A 26,682-nucleotide genomic window follows, 5' to 3' on the forward strand; every position below is an offset into this window, starting at 1 on the left:
GAATTCCTGTTTCCCATTATGCACTTTCTCAAGGAGACTATGCTCTATCAGATTTTTAAGTTTTACTTTATAGGACAGTAATTTTCTTTCAGCATTAAATTGAATTTCTCTTTTCTAAAAGGAAAAGACTACTTAGAAATGAACTCAGCTAAAAATTTAGAAGCTCAGTTTTTTCCCAGTTAATTACAGATTCATTAATTGAGTCTCCCTGATATGACTTACTTCATGCTGTAATTTCAAGATGAGCCTGCATGATGAGTTACTGCTATGCTAACAAGGATTAACACCAAGCCATCTATGTGCCTTAGAGTCCAAGGAGAGGATAAAAAAGGAAAGAAAGGTTAGAAATCTGTAGAACTCAAATACAATTGGTCCTTTATGTCGTTGATTGCAGTTTCTATGATTCCATGTTAAGTTCTCAGGAAGTATAACTTTTGTCATTATATAGAGAACAGTAGTCATGCCACACAAGACCCATTAGAAATATAGAATTTATTTCTCATTACATTCAGACAGCAACATATTGCAGATTTGGACATGTCATGTCTCATATCAAAGCTGACTTACTAATCCTATGTTTATAGTTGTGATAGCTATTGCAAGCCCAGGAAACACAAGATGTCTTTCTGGAGTGGCTCTCTTGAGAATTTCAAGCCATTAACAATAATTTTTGCAGATGGGCACTCTTGACAATTCACAAAGGTTCATCTGTCATAGCCTACATTATCCAACCCTTACTGTACCTTACCTTTACAGCTCCAGGGCTCAAGAAAGCAATTTCAAAAACAGCAATGGACAGGGAGATTGAGGACTTGCCCCTTATCTTCCCCCAGGAAGCAGTATAAAGGCAATACCATGTTATAAGGCCACCGAATTCCTCATGTTCCATGGTCTGTGCTTTTGGCAGGGCAGCTCCTCTCCCATCCTGTAGGGTCTCTGCAACCCTTGCTTTCATTCCCTCCTTGCACATCCAGGTGCAAGCTAACAAAAAGATTCAATCTCAGTTCTGACAACATCCAAAAGCATGTGATTTAAGTCATCTACAACAAAAAGTCTGTGAGCAACAGGAAAACAAAAAGACAAAATTTTGTTGTGTTTAAACCTTTAAAGTACCATGAAAAAGAGGTATCTTCACAAGCAGTGTGGTGACAGCATCTGTTCAGTGTACTTCCCCTTCATTCTTACAAACTCAGAGAAACTGGGGTGTTTTTTTCATCTTCCAACTCTGCAGGCATTCAGCTTGGGAATACCAAGAGCTGCAGTGCATCATCACATGGAGATGGAGCGGGGCAGGATAGTGAAAGAATGAACAGGGAAGAACACAGAGACACTGCCCTTGGCAGGCTCTGCACCAGCCACACAGAGAATATAAATACACACAATGAAGGATTTTGTTGTTTTCTTGCTCTATTTTTTGACAGGTTTTTTTTTAATTTAAAAAACTACATTCCTGCTAAGGCTGGTTGTGCAAAGTTACTTTTCAAGAATCACCATTCAGTCTGACTCAGTTTCTGCAGACAAGCTTCCTACTGATCCATTTCTCACTAGCATTTTGCTGTAGTTTTTCTGCTGCTCTTCTTTGAAAGTATCTTTGACTTTCGCTCGTTTCAGTCCTCCATCCCTGGAACAGAGAAAGAGGGAATGGTAAACCATCAGGGCTGTAATGGCTATTGTTATGAAACTATGCATTACATTAAAACTCTACAGCTGATTAAGGTAGTTAATCTAAATTATCAATATTAAAGGCTTTTCTTCAGAACTTCTATAACATTCAATTTTAAGCATGTTTATTAAAACCTTTACCTTGAGCACAATGCTTATGCAGTTCAAGTTTTGAATTCAGCTCATTAAAGCAGTCTATTCATGTTGGTAACATGCTGTACCTACAATAGAAATCTTTGGCATTCTGGGATGCTACTTCCCCAGACTGTAGAGGCAGTCGGTTTTCTGCAACACTACAGCTGTGTCTTGCCTTATATTACTCAGAGCTGGGTCTCATAATTGAATCTATTTGCTCATTCTCATCATCTGAACTTTGCTCTCAAGTTTGTGTCATATGAAATCTAAGCATTATCCTGCTACTTACAGGCGCAGGACATGAGAAGTCAGAGCAGAAAGTCTCAAGACCTGTTTAATTTTTTGTTGTTGTTCATCAGATTTGCCAAGAAACTTCACTTTTGCTACTTAATCTCAACGTCAGAAACAACTGTGAATGGACCTACTTCAAAAGCATCAAGCCTTTAGATGACTCACTGTATGCTACATGCTCCAAAGACTTCCTACATCTTTTACTTTCACATATGTGTATGTAAAGTTACTCCATTGTTTTCCCTGAGTGGAATAAAGTGACATTCAATGTTATTTGTCACAAAGCTAAGGATGGAAGCACCTATCAGTCAAACTAATCACAAATAGTCCACGAATTCTAACAAGAAAGGTTTCACTCACCATGGGAGTTCAGTCAGTCCTCCTTGGCGAGCAATGGCTGACCTCACTCTGTTGGCAAACTGAACAGCATCTTCATCTTCCTTCAAGTGTCACAAATTCAACACAATCAAACAGAGAAGTCAATGGAAGCAGACTTTCATAACATTTTTTCATTTGTTGCCTCATCAAATTAGCTCACTTCCAAACAACCCATTCCTCATCATGCCAACATCATAATCTGATGTTCCCAGGTGATAATAACTCATTTTTCCCCTAGAGTGTTGAAATTAGGAGAAAATTCTGCTTCAACAAGATGGAACATTATCATTATTGCTACTGTGAACCGCACTGCATTTACTGCTATCCTTTGTATATTTGATGCACTGCTGATGGTACTAAGCTGCATCAGGAAAGGCAGAGTCCAATCGTATATCAGTCAGCACTGACAAAAATCCAGTATAAAAGTGATTTGGACACATGAGGTGGGCAGAGGTTTTGGGGGGGGAAAAAAAAAGTGCACTTGCAGACACAGTCAAGTTTTTAAATAGCAGTCAGGCAACCAGATGCAGGATTACCTTTCTAACCATTGGTGGCAAGTACCACACATTGCAAACGATGGCCCAGCTGGTCATTATTCGCAGCAGATAGCTCACAATATTATATTTGCTGCTGTTCCAGAAGGCATCTCCAAACTGAGGATCATACTGCAAAGGATCACAAAAAACAATTGATTAAGCCTTTCCCCAGACCATCACAGCCTCTCAGACCTGGGATTACATAGCAGAACCAGCAGCAGATGTCACCCATTTGTCTGAACAACCAAAAGAATTAAGTCTGCTGTGAGAAGGATGCTTCCCTTCAGCACTGGGAAGGACTAGCTGCATTTCTCTTCCTTCCAGCTTTCTGGAGGAAGAAGCTGACCACATCAGGTCTACCAGCCAGCTCTATAGGCCAAAGGACCTCACTTTAATTTTAGCCACTTATTCTCCAGAAGCCATCCACAGCATCTACCCAATTGCCAGAGCTTTTAATAGAAGCTGTATTGAGACAGCTTCCTGCCCCTCTGACAAAAATCCATTCCAAACTCTGGAATCCAGCAGCCAGCTATTTCCACTTACTTTGATTGCAACAGGATAGATTGTCCCTCCTATTTCAAAGCTCCCCTTCTTGAACATCATCACAGATGTATTGTTTATGCAGGTGCCTGTCCAGAAGACAAAGTCATTGCTTCACACAGCCATTTCAGTACAACACAACATCCACAGACAGGTCTTACCCATAAAGACCCTGCATTTACTGCTCATTGAGTTAAGCATCTCTCCTCCCCTGCTTTTAGCCTTTGTCTTGTGACTGACTTCCTGAATGAAGCCAGAAGGTGTGCAAGACAAAAATCACAATGCTGAGGTTAAATCTGCAGGACAGCCAATTAATAATCTCAGGGCAAAATAAACAATCTTCCCCTTCTTCTGCCCGCAGCTTCTGCCAGGAGAAGCAACATCCAGAGACAGTATTGTGTTGTCTCCATATATATTCATCTTATATTAAAGATGAAAACCAGGAAGGCCCTAACAAAGTTGAAGCCAGAGGTGAAGATAGATCTGAGCAGCAGATGCCATGAAAAGAGAACAGGGATGACATCTACACTGAATGGAGATAAGTAGTTCAGCTTCTTACCTTCTGGAAAAATTAAGATTGGGAGCTTGCTTTTATCTGCCACATGTTCCCTGAGTCTGTGGAAGCAGAAGGAAAGCATAAAAAACCAGCTCCTTTCCACTCTTCTTTCCCCAGGCAGGTGCATTAAAAATACCTTTATGTATTACATATGTATGAAACCAAAGTCTTTTACTAGACACTAATTTGCACTTGCCTTTTTTTTCTACAGAAACTGAAGCTTTGGGCCAGCAATCCCTCAGGCCCCTGGAGCATTACATTGAGGCAACATCCTGGTTTTTTCCCCCGCATTATTTTACTAATGACTGTCAGAGAAGCCAACAATTATATGCCATTAAGCCAGTCTAACTCTGATCCACTCAACCTACATAAGAAAAAAGCATATTGATGCAGTGGTCCATCCAGCCTCTGCTACTTAAGAGCATATTCCTTAAAAGGAATATGCCTATAGCTAAATGCCTATAGCTCACAGTACTTGAATAACACTTGGACAACTTGGCAAAGCTTCCTGCTGTGCAGAGGCCAAGAAGCCAGTGAAAAAGTGAAACTGCCAAAATTAACCTAAAAAGTTCTCTATAAATTAGGAAGAATTTGTATGCCTGTACTACAGTGTTCACATGTATGCTTTTGGCAACATCCTGCAGAAAACCACTTTTGTACACAGCTTATATTCTTGTAACATGACATTTTGCCTTTCACCCAAACAAATAAAGCTTTTTGTTTCTAATGGCTCACAATTTCCAGTGATACTAAGTTTTTGTCACAAAAAGCCCATTTTATCATCAGTATTTCTCTTCAACAGAAAGTACCAGAATTTAAGTATCTTCACATTGTTTCCAAGTACACACCTGAATTCATCAGACATTAGTTATTATGCTGATGGCTTCCCAGCTGAGATGTTTTGTGACAGTCTGCAATCCAAAGCCTCCTTTGAAGAACAACCTTTAGTCTAAACCATGACACACTGCACAAATGTTTCGATCCTTCCCTGGTGACCTGGGAACCTGACATTTTGACCTCAGTATACTGCACCAAAGCCCACACAAGCAAGCACACTCAGGTCATTATTCTGAGTGATGCAGTGTGCTGCACACCACCCCTGTAACTCATTCCCAAATCCAGGTCTCTGACTGCCCAATGCCTCTCCAGGGAGGCAACCCAGCACACACCTCACCTTTTTGTCACTAGATGGCGGTCCTTGATCTCGGAGCGCTCGAACCAGACATGAGGACAGGCCTTGACCGTGGCTCGCTGGATAATGCCCATCAGCCCACCATGAACCTGGCCCACCTGCAAGCCCAGCAAGGCACATCAGTGAGACACCCGAAAGGCAGAACTTACTCCTCTCCACCCCTCCAAAAACATCCAACAAACACAAATGCACTGGGAGGCTGCAGGCCAGGATTGAGCAATGACCACAGAACTGTTAAAATGCATTCACTTGAAAGACACTCATGTGGTACTATCTCAGGTACTTCAACAGAAGAAGAGCCTGGCATTGACAGTCCAAGGACAACTTCTCCAGCACATAATATAGACCAATTTCAACACAATTTACACTTTTCCCCACTGACCAGTGCTCAAGCAAACATCTCTGCAGTGAAAGTTAAGTACTGAAGTCCACAAGCAATACCCCACAATCTTTCCCTCTCCTGGTCCCTCTGCTGTGGTTATCTTAGATCTCCTCATACCATTGCATAGCATCCATCATTTGTCAAAATGATTGCATCTATTGGTGATGTATGGTTGGCAACACAAATTCCTCCTTTCTGAGGTCTGTTTTCCCTGCAATTACATATTTTTTTGTTAGACTGCTAGTGCATTAAAGCATCACATTACACACCAAATAGTTCCATGAAGCTGTCAGGTGAGTCAGCCTCTAGAGTGTGACATCAACTTGCAGCTCAGGAGAGAGCAGTCCCCATTTTCAATGGGATGTCTCACACATATAAGCATATACACACTTTTGCTCACTCACTTGTTATGGTAATGGATAGTACCAGACAGAGCTCTGACAAGGATGCGGGAGCACGTGAGGTGAACCACTTCACTCAGGTAGTTTTTCACACTGAAAGAAATTAGACATCTGAAGCATCCTGGAAAGCAGCTAGACGCACATGCAATATTCTCCAGCCTACTCAAAACAACTCAAGGCTGAAATCTTCCTGGTATTCTGGAGCACAGAGGGATGTTTCCCAGCTCTACCACTCACTTGCTACAGCAGCTCAGCCAAGATACATCATGCCCCTGGTGCCACTTTGCTAGGCAAGGCTGTCCTCTCTCTGCTTGGTGTTTTTCATCCCAACACTTCTACCTGCCCTACGATGCTCCATTTGAGTATCTCATGCCAGCAGGAGGAACCCATCAGAAATCATCAACCTCAGTGCCAAGACTGACAAGAACCCAACCTCAGCCCAAATTCAAAATGCCACTAAAACAAGGTCCACAAATTTGTGGGTGGAATTGACTATTGGTAATCTGTTATAGGTAAAAATCTGTCCACTCCTGGTCTTCAGCTGTTTGCACAGATGCAATTTGGAGAGTTCATCCCTCACACACAGTACCTACCTGCCATTTGGCAGCTGTCCTACCACAGTTGTTCCCACAATCATTGACGTAATCCCAATGGCAGCGAGGCTAAAGCTACAGACAAAACAGACATTAAACCCAAGTAAGTAGCTTTGCTCATTGTAATAAAACTTTTCCCCCTTTAAAATGGAAAGGGATTGCAGAAATTCAATTATTCCTCAGATACTTGACATATGCAGTTCTCTAACTCAGCAATTCCCTAACCTGTTGCTTAAGGTCATGGTGTAGCAAAGGCAGCAGATCCAGACACTCCCATGCACACAGCCTCAGGGAGCTTTAGAGCTTACATTGATTTTGCTAATACACATCAACTTCAGGGAAGCATTAATGGAAAAGATGACCACCAGCTCTACTCTACTCTCCACAGCAAATAAGCGCTTTTTAACATAAAAGGAGCTTTTAAGGAAGTTGATATTTTATTTCTGCCAATGCTGCTTTTGGGTTAAAGAAAGCTGAGATGACATTTACCAAGAAAGCACAAATTTACCCGTTCTCAGGCTGACAAAACCCCTCAGCACCAGAGCTTACCGTAGAGGCAGCAGGAAGCAGTACCGCACTACCACCCCAATGACCCACACAACAGTCAGCCTCAGGCTGATGTAATGGAAGTTGACATTAGTTCTTGTGAGCAGATTCCAGGAGAGCAGCTCTTCTGAGGAAAATCGTTGAGTGACTTCATCTTCCACAATAGCCTCAAACCCCTTTCTGCAGAAGTAAAAAATGTGGGAGAATTCGAAGTCTGCTCGATGCAGAAGGGCAATTTCTTTCTCCATAGGCGTTTCATCCCTTTCAATGATACCTTGGGAAGGAAAAGGGTAACCACCTGAGCAAATAATTCTGTAATGTAACTAACAGTCACCCTCCAGACCACTAGTCACTCTGTATTACTCAAGAAGACCAATTTACTGTCAGAGCCCCTCCTAGGACAGGAAGAGAAGCTGTGCAGTTGAACACAGCATACCCTGCAGGAGGCCACTTTCAACTCTCCTTCCTCACACCAACACCTTGAGCAACAACTATAGCAAGTTCTGTTCCCTACTGAACATGAAGCAAGAAGGCAAACCCTTTCCCACCATCTGGCATGCTCGCAACTCAAACTTTTATCCAGGACTCTCTTATGCTTTCAGAAGAAACCAAGGGAGACCTTGGCCTTTTCATTCCCTCCTGTGCTCTGTGTATTTAAGGGCATTCAATCTCCTTGATGGAACCTTCCCTATTCCCATCTCATCTGACATTCTGGTGTCCCACGGCCACAACACTGCCAAAGCCCCAGACCACAACACTGTGCATGGACCAGCTCTGAACCAAACACACCTCCCTGCCATCACAGCACAAATATTTTCTGTAAGTACAGGCAGACCACACTATTTTTTTTTCCTTAAAAATCAAACAAAGAAAAACTCTCCAAAACACTACATCAAAGAAAGTTGTGCCTAGAGGAGCCTTGATTTAGTTCAGCACCAACAACTGTTTCAGCTGAACCCTGACTACATAATGCCTGAAGAGAAACCTGGAGAGTTCACAACTGCAGTGCAAACAAGAAATATTCCCCTTCCTCCAACCTGTTCATTTTTTAAGCTTATGGTCTGATAAGCACAAATTTCTCATCAGAGCTTTCAAAGGCAAGAACAAATTGTGTAAGCTAAACACAGATCAAGTAGTTGCTTGCTGGTAAGCAAGTCTGGCTCCAGAAACTGATGACCAAAGAAATCTAGAGTAACAGTTAACCAGAACAAACATCCCCTGAGACACTCAACTTGGATTACAGAGGTCCAAGTTCAGGTTGCTACTCTGTCAGACGCCCTCTGATTAATTGCATAATCTCTGTGCTTCCATGTTGAGTTAAAAATAAAGGGAAAGGACATAGCACCCAATTTCATCAAGCTACTAGGAACTTTCCACATTCTAGGATGTGTTTTCGTAGGAAATCTTCCTCCCAATTAAGTCTTGTCAGCAGAAAATCACTCAATATATTTCCTGTGCCAATAATTGTAACATTTAAATTACAAGTGACACAGAAAATCTTCTTATCACACATATGGATATGGCACATATGGGATAACACGGGAAGCTTCAATATACAAGTCCCACAAACCACAGAGGTAAACACTAAAGAAGAACAGCACTGCAACAATAGCTATTGGCACCTGCAGCTTAGAATGTGGCAGCCATGACTCCCAACTGTACCAGCGGGCCACCTCACTGCATGGTCCTATGACAAGCCTACAAATATAAACCATTAGTATGGCACACCCAAAAAGCCACATGCTCTTCAGGATTTAAACTATACAAGCATGCCAAGCATGCATCACATCAAACATTTACCAAAATGGACTATGCTTATGTCATACGTTAAACCCAAATCAGAGCTCTAGTTTTTGATTCAATTTTTGTCGCACTCAGAAAATCTCCAAACTATGAAATATCCAGGACTTGTGGGTGAGTCCGTGCAACCTGTCTGCTCCATGCTGCTGGAAACAGGTTGTAGGCATGAAACCAGGGAAATGCTCCAGGACCCATCACACAAGTACCACCCCTTTCTCCAGTTCCCAGAGCTGAGAATGTTTCCTCCTTACCCAGCCATTATTCTTCCCCCTTATTCAGCACCACTCAAGCAGCCAGCCCATCTAGCTCCAGCTTCTCAGCTGAACCCAGCTGAGAAGTTTATCACACTGCTAGCAAGCTGAGACAGCAGGGCTGGAATGTCTAGCCTCATCAGCCTGTGCTGTCCTTGTCACATGACACTCCCGTGCACCAACTGCCCTGCAGCCTTGGGCAGCTACTCCAAGCCAAGATCTCAGCAGCATGTGAAGGTATTACAAACAGAATTACACACACACTGCTCTGGTGATGTACTTAGCCTTCTCGTAATCACAAGTCACGTTTAATGGCCTTTAATCCCTTGGCCATGGGCAGAGCTGGCCAAAGACAGCACTATGCAGGAATACAGCAAACATTACTCTCAACAAAAAAAAAAAAAGCGCCACAGTGACTGTTTTCCTCAATATTGCAGCGCCAGCCCCAAGCCTTCAAGCTCACATACTCCAGTCAACTAATTATACCAGGCTCAAATTTAACAGCATCTACTTACAAAGCAAGTAGATCTACTTAGCAGTATCCAGTAATTAGCTCCTTAGTAGTATCTACTTATGTAGTAACTAAATACTACTAACATTATTTGCATAAGCCTTTCTTTTATTGAATGTAATTTTCAAATCTCTTATTAGCATTTTTGTCTTTTTTAAATGCACCACCTTGAAGACAACACTGCCAGCACCCACACAGAGAGCTGAGAGCTGGTTATTCAGCTGCAGTGAGATAGACACCTACCCAGCCATGAGCTACTACTGGGTCCAGCAGAGACTGCCCTCTAACAGAGAAGGATCTTGAGGTGACAGCACCACAGAATTCCCCACGTAACTACACCAGCCAACTTTTCTCTTGAAACTCTTCCTTATCACATCACCAACACAGGGGCACTAGCAGTCCTTTCTGCCAAGAAATGTAAAGCACAGTGGATTTGATGGTGCAGAGAAAGGTGGTGTCTCTTCAATCATCTGCTTGGTTTTGGGGTTGGTCTTTTTTCGTTTGATTTTGTTTGTTTCTTTTTTTTACTGAGGGACAAAATTTCAAAGTGTTTGGGGATTTTTGCTCTGCCAGGGAACAGGAAAACTTGACTTTGCACATACATCTGCAGTGCTCCCTTCTATCCTGACCTAACTCCTAGTACTGGCTGAGTGGTCAGGAAAATCATAAGAGATGATATACACATCCATTCAGCACTTACACATAGGTGCATACACACACACAAACATTTACCTTTACTCTGTTTTAATCAACTACTCTGTAATTCATTATCAGCAGGAGTTTCTCCTCCCTCAGTAAATATTGCGTAACGCAATTGGTCCTCTGTCTGATCATGTTCTGTCACCTCAGCGGATACCAACTTATATAATGCACTGTTAGACCTACACCTGCCCTGGCCCTCAAGTACTTTCTTCCAGAGCCAGGAACTCCTAATCACAAGTCAGTTACTCCTATGCTTTAAAAATTCCCAAGAGCAAGATATGGAGCACAGCTTAGCACCGCATGTCTCCCCATATTTCTCAAATAAGGAACAGTTAAGATTCCAGCTTCCAGCAGAAAGAGTCACCTCCAGTGGGGAAAGATTTTAACTTTTTATTTCAGATACATGAAGGACATTAAAAAAGGCTTCAGGCTACCATTGTGATTGTGTATCCCCATCCATAAGACTGCTTGAACATAGCCTGCACGCAATTATCTGTATACATTACCTCAGGCCATTTTTACTATCTCTAATGGTCCTCCAGACAGCAAAGTACACTCAACTTTGTGCAAGTTCTGAACCACAGCACATATTAACACTACATACCCCTCAGCTGCAGGAGAAATAGCTACTTATAGCTTTTCTTCAAAGAACAATCTACGAGCTAGGATATCTCTCCCTTGATGTCTGTTTACTAGAGAAGAAAAAACTACGCGTAAGAATGATCAGATGTCTAGGAGGATGAGGGCTCCTACTGCGCAGCTAAAGCAGCACAGTAGGGTCTCTTGCCCTCTCACTCGCCCATGATGTGATGGGGCACCATCAGCCTCACAGGAAGAAAAACTCGTTTCATCATTGACAACCTGGGAAGCAGACAACACGTCACTGAAAATTAATTGAAAAGACCGCTAACCTTGCCTTTCCCCCTTTCCTCCCAAAAAACCCCTCAACTTTCAGGACACTGGTGAGTGATACAGGATGTACTTTTTCTCAGACACTTGAAAGTCACCAACTAAGCACAATAAGTTTTAACCTGTTTTCAAAGGTGCTGTGCAGTACCTCTGCAGTTTACTATCACAGATGCTGACAGTTGCATCTGCTGCCATCTGCATGCCTGGCCTGCAGACAGTGCAATCCCAGTGTTTGCAGTATTGATAAGGATATCCCTTTGGAGCTGGAATACACATACCCGGCTCAGCAATTCAGTCCCCACTACTGGATCATGTTCACATGAGCTAATCCACAGGCTCAGGTAACAGCTGACTTGTCTGCTAACTGGCAGGCTGGGCCTGCTTCCAGTTGTGCAGCCTAAGGAAGGAACATACAGAAAATGCTCACACTGCTGCCAAATGCTGTCAAAACAGAGCAATTGAATAACAAAACTGAAGCATTCAGGAACCAGGAGGAAACCAAGTGCTGACTGCAATGCCTTGTTCAGCCTTCTCCTGTTTCCTGGGCAAACTCAGACTTCTCTCATGGCTCCAAAGTCATAAAGACAACTCTGACCTACTACAGACTACCACAACTCACACACAGTATGGGTTAAGATATAGTTAAAGAACTAATTTCAAAACTAGGCTAAAGGAAGAAAGATGAAGCAACTTTTCAGCTGTCTTTCTACAGACAGTGAGCGTAAGAAGTTTGGCAAACACTGATACTAAATCCAGAGAGTAAAAGGTCAAATAGCAGCAGACTGAAAAAAAGACAAGCCACCACACACTTTCAACTTGCAGAGCTACCACAGAAAAAGCAATGAGCTTGGGAAAGACAGGTACTGTCCAACAAACACTTAAAACTCTTCAGAGAATATTTAAGTGCACTCTAATGCTGTTAGGACTGAGATAGCTTGCCCGCAACCCTAGAAACACCAGTGTAAAGAGAAATTTCAAGACGAAAATTAATCGCATATTTAAACACAAAAATTTCCATCAACTAATAACAGTCTCCATCTTAAGCTTTACTTTATTTTGTTAAATTTTATGTTGTTTCATACCCTTCATTTCCTCATCCCTTGATTTTTCAATGACTTGGTATCAGCTAGTAAAAGCAGCATTTTATACTGCAGGAACTGTTTGCTCACCAGTAGCACTGCAAAACGATTAGGTAGCTATCTAAGTGTGCTGGTTTTCAGTGGGGTAGAGTGAATTTTATTCAGAGTTGCTATAATGGGGTTGTGCTATGGATTTGTGCTGAACACACAGTTGATAATATAGGGATGTTTTTGTTATTACTGAACAGGATTTACAGAGCCAGGGGCTTTCCTGTTTTTCGTCCAACCAGGCTGGTGAGGAAGTTGGGGGTGTTTGGGGGAGTGGGAGGAGACACAGCTCAGACAGGTGCCGCAAAGTGACCTTCCAGACCACATGGCATCATGCTCAGGATATAAAGAGGGAGGAAGGAGGAAAGCAGGACATTTGGAGTGATGGTGTTTGTCTTCCCAAGTCACTGTTACTCATGATGGGGCTCTGCTCTCCGGCACGCCCATGGGAAAGCAGGGAATTCATTCCTTGTTTTGCTTTGTTTGTGTGTGTGACTTTTGCTTTCCCTGTTAAACCATCTTTATCTCAACCCATGGGTTTTCAGGCTTTTACCCTTGCAATCCTCTCCCCAATCCCACTGGGGCAGTGAGAGAGCAGCTGCCTGAGGATAAACCATGACTTTCAGTGAGCATGTAATGCCCCACCTCTTCTCAGGTTCTCTCATGCACACATCTAACTGCTTCATTTGCAAAGGCCTCAGCACTCCAACATCACAACATTAGTCATCAATGTGACTTTACCCCAAGCTCTCACCATTCGCAGTAGGAGTCCGTGGCATCTGCGGCTGCGGCTTTTTGGCACCTTTTTGTAACCGGATTGTGGCCCACTATTGAACAGAAAAAAAACATTAATTTCACAAATGCAGTATTCACTTAAAGGAAAAAAGTCAACAAAAAACCCCCAACAGTTGGTCAAAGACACATTGTGATCTTCAAAGAATATCTTCACGGGGTAATCATCATTCATGCTCCTCAGATGTGCCCACAAACCCAAACCCATACACAGTTATGAAGATACTCAGAGTAATTAATAATAATTTAAAAAAAAACCAAACCAAAACAACACTCAGTGCTAGTCAGTACTTCTCAACTCTGCTTTCAGTCTTCAGAGAGCCAACTCAGTGCTCCACACCTGTTTCAGTTCCAGTTCAGTTACACAGGCACCAAAAGCCTGAAAGGCCTCTCTCAGCCTTACTACTGCCACAGCAGCCACCAAGTTCAGGCCGCATGGAAAGCCCCAGGAGCTGAGCTAGACACAGGACACACAGAGCACGTGTTCACAAAGCTGACAGACATATCACAACCTACACTGTTTCCTTCCAGAGTAGTTTCACCATACTGAAGCAAAAAAACGCCAAAAAACCAAAAAGTCCTAACTGGCTTAAGTGAAATTGAAGCCTGCACACAGCTGATTTCACTAAAAATCAAAACCAGCATTTGTAGTCCTGAGAAATTTCAGTTAAATTCAGACTCAACCCAAAAAGGATAGCACACAAGAATTTTCCAAACTGAACAAACCTGACATTTCCCTCGACTCTCCAATTGCTCGTTTCTTGGCATCTTCACAGAATCATGGAATGGTTTGAGTGGGAAGAAATCTTAGAGATCACCTAGTTCCAACCCCCTTCCATGGACAGGAACACCTTCTACCAGATCAGGTTGCTCAGAGCCCCATTCAGCCAGGTCTTGAACACCTCCAGGGATGGAGAGTCCATAGCTTCTCCGGGCAATGTGTTCCAGGTGCCTTCTCTTCTCCAGGCTGAACAACCCCAACTCTCTCAGCTCTCATTTTGAAGCTCTGAGCAGCAGGAAAACAGGCCAATCCAATTCACCAGCTTTGGGGTGAGCTACAGAGAGCCCCTTCCTTCTCAGTTCTACTGCTGCTAGGGCAATCGCTCTTCCAGGAATTAATTTTAACTCAGGAATAATTCAGTTCTTTCTGTAGTACTCAAGTACTTTCAGTAACTTTCTGGCTACATTCTAAGCAGTACTGTGACCATAAAAGTTCTGGGAAATACCAAACCAAAACAATGTTCAAGGAAGAACCTATTCAGAGCACTGTCATTTTACATTTTGTCTATGGAATGGATTTGGGGGTACAGAGGGACCAGCAAATACATTTACGCCATCACTGCTGACCAGACTTGAATCACTGCATTCAACAAATTGATATCTCCACAAACAGCTAAGTCACTTATCACACAGAAGAACAAAAGTATATTTGGCTAATGGTCTCAGCCAAACACACCAGCAGAAAAAGACAAGTTTTCAACTTCCAAATCCTCTCAAAGGGATAATTAAAACCTGGAAGAACGCTTTGGTGCTCAGAAAGAGAATGCAACACAGCCTTCAGAAAGCTCTTGCTACAGAAATCCTGCAGTTATGGGATCATTCTAGACTGTGTCAAAGCCTGAGCCTCAGCACAAATCACAAGGACACAGGTTATTGTGACAGGCCTTTGTAATGCCCAAAAGCTTGCAACACCCCACTATACTGCAGTATCTTGACATTTTGCTATGCAAAAGAGGCAGTGCAATCTTCCCAAAGCAGAGAAATTGCAGGGTCATGTAACTCAAGTCAGTTTCTACTGCTCAGATACATTTATCAACCCTATTCAGAAAAGCCCATTTCTTCTTCCTAAGTGGTCTGACCTTTGCTCCTCATGTCCATCTAACTCCAGAAAGGTGCAGCAGCCCACTTGGGGGATGGGAGAACAGTGGTAAAGAGAAAGCTTGGAGAGGACAGTTCCCTTTGCACTCTACCTTGTGCCTTCCCAGGAGATGGGAGCACTGCCATGAGCCTGACAAGAGTGTGGCATCATGTACAAGGGTTGCACAGTGCATTCCAGGAGACACCTGACTTGTGCTCCACAAGTCAGTGGCCGAGGCATTTTTACATTCCATGCCAGGTCTCTTAGGGGATTTAAGCACACTTAATAAAATAGGCAATGATGAGACCACCTCTCCCTCTTGGTCAGGAGCATTTGGGCATTCCTAAGGACCCACATCTACCAAATGACACAGCAAACAAGTTTTAAGTTCTCTGTCAGCTTTTTTCTTACCTCAATCCATCATATTTCCAAAATTATGTACGTTCCAGCAACCAAGGAGTAAGAAATGAGACATTTTTACTTAACATCTAATTCTTTCACATATTCTCAGGTACCTGAATTAAAGGCACTACCATCAAAGCCAGAATCTCAACTTTGATCAAGTGAAAAGCTTGTTTATATCCAGGCTAGGAAACAAAAGAAACACCATCTGCAGTAATGGGAGTAATTCCCCTTCCTTCCTGTTAATCAGGGATATGTGCTATCCATAGCTGCATCAACTGGCTCCAATGCTGAAGGACAACAAGGTTATGCTACAAAGAGCAGTGACAATGTGAGCTGATCCATCCCACAGAGGGGAAAACAACATGTTTGTGTATTTGAGATCAAAGCATGAAACAATTACAAGCCATAGCCTCCCTTCTACTCAGGAAACGAGCAAAAAGCAGACTGGCAAGTCTTTTGGATCCCTCAGTTACCCTGGCACAAATCTAAGTGGCTTCTCCCAGCAGTGCTGAGTAGGCAGTTCCAAGGACCTTGGTGCAGACTTGTTTTTAGTAGGGATTCTTGAAGCAGCTTTGGGGAATAAGCATAAAACACCAGGCTCCTCAAAAGATTAAAAATAGTTCTACAGTGGGGCTACCTACTGGACTGAAAATGTAAAATCAGAAAACAGCACGATCCCAGAACTACAAGCATCACCACAAGTCTGATTTTGAAACTTTAGTATCCTAACTGCTAACAAGAAAGTAGTTTGGATGCTTAAATTACGCAACGCAGAATCTGAAGATACCACACTTCATTAGGCAAGGAAAACGTCAACTTTCCCCCGAAAAGTTCTCCCTCCTTATCCTCCTAGAAAAGTCCTGTAATTTATCAGCACCTTTAAAATAAAATCTAAAGCGGCCAAAAGATCAAATTCACTTACACATCACTAAGCAACTGCCAAACAGAGAGGACCTGTGCAGTACTTGAGAAAGATAGTTGTCTATTTAGCAACTGTCTTATCTGGAGTTAGGAAGGGTTTTTGAGATCTCTTGTAAATGTGTGATTTTTGCCTCTGAGGTCTGACTATGTCCAAAGCTAAGCCTGACAAGTCATTTCATGAAAGCACATCTAGACATTCTTTGCTGGGATCAAAAAACAAATCATTAGGAACACCTCAGAGTGTTGCCCTGTTCCCCTAAGAAATGGGGCTCAGCCTTTCACCTCATTTGCTATCTTTACACCACCTCTGACTTAACAATGTTTGACGATTTTTTGGAAGGGAGAGATGAAATCTGCAATCACATAGAGACAGACCACTGGTGTTCCTCTTTTAAAAGCAACACTGGATCAGAGCCATAAGTTTACATGCTAGTTTGGGTAAGCATTCCTCCTTGGAATCTCTCCAAACCTCAGTACCAACAGAAAGATTGCAGAGCACATTCCACACAATGCCACCTTGTTTAACACAGCAAAATCTGCATGCCAGTTATTGAGTTGTTTTGTGTGAGGAAAGAACACCAACACCACCAAGAGGAGCAATCATTTCCAAGTCAGGGCAAAACGTCCTCTCTCATCTCTCAGGCACTTCTTATTCTGATGGGACACCCCTAGCACTGCCTCCAAGGAGCTTCCCAAATTCTTCTGCACATAGGAGTTGCATAGCAAGTCCTTCCTGGTGGACAGGTGTCCAATAAGCAATTAAGAGTCCAGCTTTATAGGATAACACCAATGGCATCAGCAAAAGGAATGCCAAGCAACTTCTTTTACAGCAGCTTCACAAACTCTTACTTCAAGGCAAGCTCTTAATAGAGCTGCTATTTTTTCAACAGCATTTGATTAGTAACAGTGTTCACATGCTGTAAAATTGAGAGCAGTTTCAGACAAGAGCTGTTGATCTGGAATACGGTGCATTAATTACTGATGCAACTACAGCAAAGGGCAACCCCCAGCTCTGACAAACTTACTGATATACAAGGACTCCTAATTTTTAAATCTGTGGTAAACATACATAAAGGCCTTCAAAGGACTGGGGTCTACATTAATACAGGCCAGGGATTTACTTCAAGATTCTGCACAAAATTTGCTAAAATACTATTCCAAAAGTCAGTGTGAGCCCTGTAAACAAGGGTGCATCATTCACACCAGGTGTGTCTCCAAGACATGCTTCTCATTAACATCTGAGCTGGCAGCTTTCAGAGCTCTCTCAGATTTTCCTCTGCCCAGCAGTCCTTGAAGGATACCAATTACACAGACAGAGGCCTTCACTGACTCTGTGCAATGACATTAGTCAGCAAAGCTTGCTGCTGAGGCCAGTGAGTTACACAAGCAGCAGTCAAAGCCCACAATGATTCATCTATTTATCAGCTTATATCCTCTCCTTCTCCATTCCCTACCCTCATGCATAGCACCACACACAATCCTGATGGTGACTCATGGGAAGAAACTGCAGCTTGGCATACCTAGGACAAGAGTATCAGTCCATCCCACTGGCCCTGCACAGCTGCAATCCCCAGTTTGACCACAGGCACTGAGAGGTCCTTTTTTTTTTCTCGTATCTATATTGCCAAGGTCATCTGCAACACAAGGAACTTGGGCTTAACCTCCAGCTACAGAAAAATATTACACTCTTGTCCAGCAAAAATACATTCCCTACAGGCCGCATAAATTTCAGGTACCAGAAATTGCTTCTGTTACAAGGGGCTACTGTTAAGCCCCGATGGATCAGTTGCAGGACTTCAACAGCATCTACAAGCGCAGCATGTGCTGTGCATTACAGTCAGCAAAACCAGCCACACAAGAAGCACTCTCTCTGCTCACTGCAAGCCCCCACAAAAAGTCTCGAGACTGGGAAGGGGAGTGCACTAAAAGTGCTTGCAGTCATCAACAAACCATTAGTCGAGAAATAAACAATAATGTGATGTTAGCTAATAGCCAGGTTGTTTGTTTCCTGACTCAAATGTGACTTAAACACCTCACTTCCCTCCGGCTTTCTTGTTTCTTAATATTTCATTAAGTATTATGCACCGCACAGTTTAAAAAACACAATAAATTTTCCCATTAGAAAGGGCAAGAAGGGCAGTCTGTATAAAGTGCTGCAGACAACTCTACTGTCTCAGGAAGCAAGGCACACCCCAAAATAAAACCCCAGCAGACTGGGAAAAAAAAACAAACCTGAAGTATTTAACAGAGTGAGCTGCAATCCATGCAAGCAGAGATCATCACTGGGGGGGGGTGCATTGCTACTGCCAAATATATAGACACACAGTCCAAACCAGTCCTCCAGATTTTCTACAGTCTGATGGAAATAGAGAAACTGATCCTATGTGACAGTGACTGCTCCATGGGCCTCAATAAAGACAAAGGACTTGCTGAAAGGTTGGATTCTCCAGTGCTTGGCAAGACAGCTCCAACGGCATGTTTGCAGGGGCCTCGACAGCCCCAAATCATATTAAAAGTTCACAAGAAGCAATGGATTAAGACAGAGCAAAAATGAGACCAAGAGGTAAAAATGCACTAACTTTAAAATTGGAAGCTATCTGTTGATGTTGAAAAACAAACAGGGAGCAATGCAGCATGCTGTGATGACTGCAAGAGACAGTCCCCAGCACTTCAGCAGTAGGGAATATTTCTGTGGCAAGAGACTTGACAAGCATCAGGACAGAGGGTCCTAGTCCAAACTAACTCATCATAGGGTCAAACAGCTGCTAGAGATGTTTCTGCAGCAGTACTCCCACATTTTAAAAAACCACACTAACGTGGTGCCAGAAATCCTTCTATTAACACTGGAAGGAAAGCCACAGGCAAAAATGAGCAATTCTCCTAAGAGCTTGCTGAGTTTGGTAAGGTAATTCAGAAGCAAGTTCACGCACTTTCAGGAATACCCACATGATGGGGGAAGCAGGCTTTCAAACAGCAAGTGCTGCCTGCTGTACTTCTTAAGCACAACTTTCTACACATTTTCCTTTATCACATAGAAAAAATACAATCACATAGGAAAAAAATATATCCATATAAAGCTGGTAATCCCTAGTGCAGTACTTAAGGGTCAAATGCAACCCAACAGCAGCACATCCTCATCTGTACATGCCGCGTTTTCTTAGCAGCATGTGCTGCTGAGGCAGCTCAGCACAGAAAAAAAAAATCTATTGTGCACCAACTGACGTCCCTTGTCAGAAATGTCAGATGGTCAAAGTACAAAAACACTTTGTTCCTAAAAGGAGCTCCCTCCCTCCCTTATCTCAGATCATGCTTGCAGCACCAAGAACAAGCTTCTGCCCTCCTGAAACAAGCTGAAAAAGATTTTTTTTTTAATTGTCAGGAAAAAATTCAAGCACAAGCCCCCATCATCTTAACTTGCTCCATCCCACAGCCTACACAACAACTGAACACCACAGACTCATTCTTGGATGTTTAGTTTTGTCGGACATGACCTGAAGAGGTACCACAGCAAACTGTAGAACTGTCCCTGAACTGCGGACAGACTTGGACCCTCAAAATAGATTAACTCGAATAAAGCAGACGTTTTAACCTGACAACACAAGCAATGCAGGAAACAAACCACAGTCACTGTGTCCTTCCACTACACCAAGACACGGGATACAAACAGGCAAAGCCAGGGTATCACCTGGTATGCACAAACAGCCACCACTTTGCAGACAGTTCCTGTAATCTGGCCCATTAAAGAGGCAACAAAAGCAGCAGCATCTTGACTGAACACTGTGCAGGTGCGAGAGCCCACCCTCCTCCTGGAAAAGGGGGGGAAAAGGCCTGGGAAGATCCAGGGCTGGGAGCGGAAGAGGAAGCTTAAGGAAGCTATTAAGTTAACACTGCTGAAAAAGGCCTCAGCCATCAGAGACTTCAGCATCCTGGGACTTCAAAAAGCTCTTCTCAGGAGAAAACCGTGCACTCAATTCAACATCCCAGGGAGTCTCAGACACCCAGCTAGCAGCACATTTCACTGTTAACACGATAGTTATTAATAACTATCCCTTATAAAAGAAATACACCTTCCCAAATCATTTAAATAACCTGCTTCTTAAAAGTTTGACATGCAAGGATACAGTACTTTTCCCAATATTACTCTGATTAATATCCACAGTTTAGATATTACACGGTCAGGTGCTCTTGCAGGTGCTGCTTGGACCTGGCTGCAGACAATCATCCTCTGCTGGGCTTCATTTGTGAGCAAATGAAGAGGAGACATCTCACAACAAACCACTTCCTTTCAGAGATTATCCCCACGCAAGTATTCTGAGGACAAAGAATTCACAGGGAAAGCAAGGCCAAATTGAGATAAGCAGAATACCTGGATGGATTGAGCTTCTTCATTTTCCCACAGCAAGTCAAATTTAGCTGACTCTTCTCAGAATACTTTCCAATTTTTCATTGCCTTTTCTTCATAGATACATTATTTTATATCATATCTATGTCCAATATAATTATGTATTAATATAACTTTTAATATATTGAGCAGCATGCAACTCCAGAAAGTATTTAATGCAAAAGTAAGGGTAACTCACAAGGTAAGTCATTATTTCCTCCCTTAGGCAAGAGGAGAGTTCTCACAATTAACCATTGTCAATATGCCGCCAGATACTTCTCCACAATTTTGCCCAAAACATTTTGAGTCACCTCTTGTTGCAACGTTTGATGACACTAAAAAATAATGATTAACGATCTACGAATAAAGAATGTAAATTGTGGTTATTCACAGACGAAGGCAAGTCATCCAAACAAGACTATCTCACTAGGCCATCTGGATTGCTCCCTCAGGCCAGGGTGATCTTTACCTCCTCAGCTCCTGCTATTCAAATCCTCTTTTCCACTAACAACTACGTCCTCTCTCCTCAACTGTTATTCTGATACCATTCACAGTCCCAGAAATTAGAGCAGATTCATTGTCACCCAAAAGCCTAAAAACATTTTGCTTTAAGATGTACTTAACAAATGCTGATTTAATAGGCGGAATGATTTTAGCCAGGCACTGAAGTACACGAACAAGGCTTGCCTAAGAACATCGAAGAACAAGATGAAATTAGACAAAATCTACTTTCCATAGTCACATAGTGATGTGTATTACATAGCCACTGACTGTGCTGTGAGTCATTTCACTTTTCCTCCTTACAGCTGTTTCCTTGGTTTGGGTGTTCCTCCTTCTTGGAAAAAGCGCAGTAAAGATTTAAATCTGATCACGTCCCGCAACAGTTTAAAAACACGCTTTTTAAACACCACTACCATCAGCTTCAGAGGGAGGGTTTTCACACACATATTAAATATGCCCCATGCAGAAAGCAGCTCCTCTGCGAGAAACCGGCTATCCCTGAGAATTTAGAGGCAGATGGCAACTGAAGTGTTGGACATGCTCAGCTTGGATAGGAGTCCGGGTCTCTGAGCATCAGCACTTCTGGCATCAGACCTTTACACCCTCCGAGAGCATAACTCGGCACAATTTTCCCCAGGTGGAGCACAGCTGCCACCGAGGAGCGACAGCCTCGCCCAGGCCACGGTACAGCCTTAGGTAACAAGGTTTATTCCGTTCTCCTGCCGGTTCAGGGGCAGCACTCCAGAGCCTACACAACCACAAAATTAACACAGACCTCCAGTTTTTACTTGAGGACTTTAAGCCCGAAGCTACAGCCGGGGAGAGCTGATGCCAGGCAGGACGTGACCCACCCGCTCTCCTTTACAGGAGGACACGATGGGACTAGAGAGCACAGACGCTCCTCCGGGATATCCACCCCCGGCCGGAGGGAGCCGTGCCCAGCCCGCCGGCCCGCCACAGCCCGGGAGAAGCCAGGGAGGTGCAGCCCCGCGGGGACACCCCCCCTTCCCCTCCAGAGCTCCCGCCTACCTCTAGCGTCTTCACCAGCACCCACATATAGGCTTCAGAGATGCCCAGCGAGATGCCCAGCGCCGAGGGCAGCATGATGAGGCCGAGCACCACCGCCAGCCACACGGCGCCCACCTGCCCCACGGCCCACACGACCTCCATGGCGCGCTAGGCCCGGCGACGCCAGCGCCGGCAGCGGGGAGCGGCCAACACCGCCTCCCGCCGGCCCTAAAGGCCCGCGGCCGCCCCGGCCCGCCCCGGCCCGCCTCGCTCCGCCCCGGCCCGCCCCGCGGCCGCGGGGGACCGTGCGCCCGGCGGCCGCTCCGGAGCGGCTCGGGTGCTGCGGGCTCGGAAGCTGATGCGCCTCGGGAGAGTGCGCCCGCGGGACGGGAAGCGGCTAAAGCCGGGTTTAGCGGACGGCACGGAAGGCTCCTGGTGTAGGAAAAACGGCTCCAACGGGTGCGGACGGGAGAGCGCGGCCGCGCTGCTGTGGCCAGCCGGGTGCCTCGAGGCAGCGGCGTGCGCTGGAAAACCGTAGGAAGCCCGAAACGGGCAGCTCGGGGAGCAGAAGTGAAAAGGAAAACTGGGGTAAGCTCGTGGGTCTGTGATTATCACAGAGGACAAGGATAGCTAAAGAAACGAAAAGGGGCAAGGTCTGCACTGGCCCACCTGTGTTTTTCTCCTGATTCGAACAGGGAAGAGGGATTCACTGACGGTACAGCTCCCACCCCGGCATTAGGTCCTCTCCTAAAGAAAGGAAACTTTGTGGCAACTGGCTGGAGGAGGGTTTGCCTGCCCTGGCCTGTGCACAGCCAATCCTACAGCACTTGGCATGACAATCCAAGAAAGCGGTGTTAGCGGAAAAAGGCTGAAGAGGGATGTCACCCCAAAGCATCCCGGGGAAAGGGAATAACATCATCTTCCGAGAAAAAGGCAGTCAGCATATTTTCTGTGTGCATCTTTCATAATTGTTTCATAGAAATGGGATGTTTGGTGTGCGTCTCCACATTTGAGCAATCAGAAATAGAAATATATATGAGAGCCAAGTGCTTAGGATTCAATGAAAAACCTGAATTGGAGTCCAAGGCCTAAAGAACTATTTCCAGGACAGTCATGTGGACAAGGGCATTGCTTTCTATCTCTGGTGTCTCTTCTCCTACTCTTTGCCTCATCTGGTTAAATAATTTCTCTGAGGCAGAAGCAGGATGATCCCTGATGAAGCCTCTAGACACAACAACCACAATTGTCCAGCTAGATCTGACATTGCCAAACAGCACTTCAGCGTCTTCATTCTTCTAAGTGTTTAGGTATGAGCATGCCCAAAAGGCCCAGTAAGGATCAAGACCATAACCTATCAGTGCCATACACAGGGTAATAAAGAGTTCTTACTATCTGCACAACAAGTGCTTTTTAAACATTACAAAGATGTGTGGATTCAAGTAAACTAAAAGTGCCCAAAGCCCAGCACAGAAGCAAATCAAAAGAATATTACTTTCCAGACTGGCTGATATTTATAACACACACGTGGGTAAGATATTTTAATTTTGTGTTTTGTCTGTTGCTTCCCAAGCAGAAAGTGATACAGGTTTTTTTTAGTACTTTCTTGTGAATTTTCATCTGGGGTGCAAATGGCAGAGGCTAAAGGCTTGGCTAGTTTGTTTTCATCTGGCGTTAAGAAACAAAATGCTTCATCCAAAGGACAGATGTAGCCCAGCATTTATTAAGGAACAAAATGCTTCATCCAAAGGACAGATGTAGCCCAAGCAGCAACAGTAGATGCTGTCTAGATCCTGAGGAAAACAGTACAGCATTCACAGTAATGGGTCATACAATTTTGCATCTCCCTGACATTTCATTTAGACAGCAACTAATGGCATTTAATACTGCCATCTGAAGCAGGAATTGCAATACAGATAATCCTGTGCAAGGCAAAGTGTTGCCTTATGGGTTTGTTGAGAAAACAAACCTTGAAAACTGAAAATAATTTTACTTAGTCTACGTGCTTGTTAACCTCTGCTTCAGTGAAATGGCACACTGTATGTCAAATTTGATGGCATGTGGCAAATTCCTAAGTCTCAGAAAGCTGGAATCCATCAGTGTATCTGGAGAAACAAAAGAAGATTCTGGAGACCTCTCCTTGTAATATTCATCACATGGAATTAAGGCAATGCTTTTTTTTGCTGCAATTGCCTGGCTATTGGACCTGCTGGCACTGTCCTCAGGCTCCATAAACAATGAGTAGGAAGGGAGCAATCTCTACCAACATTTGTGTTTTAAGAGCAGAGGAAGGTGGCTGGGATGACCCCTGCTCTCACTATGCAACAGTGGGGAAAAGCACTGTGAAAATGTATCATGACAGGAGGCAGTTTTAGGCACAGGCAGCCATCCTGTGTGAGCTGAACAGACCAAGACAGAGGCAAGACTCGCACATAAACACATACTCTTATTTATTGCATCCAGGCTTCCCCTCCATGCTTGCATGAATAATTCACAAAGCAATTAATGATAAATAGGAAGAAAAAAAAATCAATTCTGTTATTGAGTTGCTTGAAAAACCACTTTCTCCACCTGGGACAGCAGGAAGGAAACACGCCTGCTCATCCAACAGCCTCCTAGTGACAGAGCTGCTACCAAAGTCCTGTCGTGCCTGAAGTTTGGCCTTTGCACACATCTTGCACTTCCATCGAAGAATAGTTGGCTGTTAAATGCAAAAACTGTTGGCTTATTTTAAGAAACCAACAAACCTACTTGCTCTCTTTACTGAGTGGCCTTTGCCTTTTAAAGATAAAGCTGTTATAAACTGCTGATCACCTATCTACTGACAATTTAGTTTCAAAATTATTACATCATTACATTTTATTTGGTTGCACTGTAATCTGTGAGGGCATAAAATTTCTCTGCCTCATTTTTACCAGTGAGCCTGTTTTCCTAAGAGAGGAGGATTTTATTTTTTTTTGTTCAAGCACTAAGACCATACTTTCAGTATACATTGAAGATACAGAAAAAGTGCCAGTTTTAAAAATTGTCCATGCTTTAATTTTTTCAAAGCCTATTTCATGTAGAAAGGCTCCAGTTAGTCATGTTTCTAATGGAGTATTTCTCAAAAAGAAACATCCCATGAGAATATACCAGTGTTGCAATTTTCATAAATCCTTATTTTTCAGTTTATTTCACCAAGTACAGTGCATACCAAGAAGGTTGTGGTTGAAGTGATATGCTTCAAGTTCACCTAAATCAGGTGCTCCAAATGGATGCAAAAATTTTTGTTGTTTTTTTTATTTTAACTTTGTGAGAAGTTTCTGAGATTCTTAATTTTTGTCCTATTAATACTAGCAATAGTGTATTTTTATGTCTGTTGCAAAAGAATGTTTATTGTCCAAATAAACATGTCTCTGTGATCTAACAATGCTTTTAATGGGGGTTGGATTGAATCAAAGACAGAGGAAAAGGATCAGTCTTACCTCTATGCTTTTCTGATTTTTTGTTGTTTTTTGTTTGTTTGTTTGTTTGCTTGTTTGGCCACACTTATTTTATCCCCCCTAATTATCAGCACCTCTCAAGTTTTGGTGGTACGGAACATGGCTACAAACTTGGTTTCCAGGATAGGGGAAATCTTGCTAACCATCCTGGGAAGAGAGCCTGTACCTCATGAGACAGTCCCAGTCTCCCTTTGCTAAGTTATTGCATGTGTCGCTGGCTTCTGGTAGGTCAGATCTAATAAAAAGTAGCATTTCATTTGTCTCTTGTCACTGGAGATGGGCAGCTTCAGAATATCAAACAGTTTCATCTCCTGTAAATATCAGTGTTTCATTGCAAGTAAATAGGGTCAGGGTGGTTATCCTAGTGCTCGTTTTTATCTTGTGCTGTAGAGGAATGGCAGGTAGCCAGCAAACCACTCAGGGGAATTCTGCACTCTCTCGTCTGTCTTCTGGCTGCAGGCAAGGCATGCTTTCTCTCTACTACTGTATTTGCTGTAACTCACTGTAAAAATTGATACATTTTAAACAAGGAGTCAGATGTTTCCAGCTTCATTTTGTATCCTAAGTGGAATTTTACTGTCTGCTGTCATGGACTTCTAATTCTTATTACACTGAAAATAAATAGAAGTAGTTTGGCTTCCACATAGCCTTTGAGCCTGGCAAAGTGCACTGATGGAGCTGCAGCCTTGTGTGTTGTCTCCAGCAACAGCAAGGGCTTACAAGCACTGTGTGCTTCATGAACACAGCACCCAGGCATGTCCCACCTCAAACAATCTAATTTCCATAGTTTAGAAATTTAGGTTCCTAGGAATTAATCAATCCAAC

At 43.4% G+C, this 26,682-nt stretch overlaps 1 protein-coding gene across 2 annotated transcripts; it reads right to left on the reverse strand.

The window, feature by feature from the left end:
- Window positions 1-473: 473 nt before the first annotated feature.
- On the reverse strand, window positions 474-22,613 carry LOC119700624 (glycerol-3-phosphate acyltransferase 3). 2 transcript variants are annotated; one of them, XM_038136048.1, is made up of 13 exons: window positions 22,400-22,443; window positions 13,267-13,339; window positions 11,664-11,782; window positions 7,216-7,486; window positions 6,667-6,741; window positions 6,077-6,166; window positions 5,790-5,883; window positions 5,273-5,388; window positions 4,102-4,157; window positions 3,546-3,631; window positions 3,003-3,131; window positions 2,449-2,528; window positions 474-1,621 (listed from the first exon to the last, which is right to left on the reverse strand). In XM_038136048.1, the coding sequence occupies exons 4-13, from the start codon at window positions 7,458-7,460 to the stop codon at window positions 1,495-1,497; spliced, it is 1,098 nt and encodes a 365-aa protein (XP_037991976.1). In that variant the 5' UTR covers window positions 7,461-7,486; window positions 11,664-11,782; window positions 13,267-13,339; window positions 22,400-22,443; the 3' UTR covers window positions 474-1,494. The 2 variants fall into 2 exon arrangements, with proteins under 2 accessions (XP_037991976.1, XP_037991975.1); XM_038136047.1 differs by lacking the exon at window positions 11,664-11,782 and having other exon boundaries at window positions 22,400-22,613.
- Between the last annotated feature and the right edge of the window lie 4,069 nt (window positions 22,614-26,682).

The sequence above is a fragment of the Motacilla alba genome, chromosome 4, assembly GCF_015832195.1.
Source record: "Motacilla alba alba isolate MOTALB_02 chromosome 4, Motacilla_alba_V1.0_pri, whole genome shotgun sequence".
NCBI lineage: Eukaryota > Metazoa > Chordata > Aves > Passeriformes > Motacillidae > Motacilla > Motacilla alba.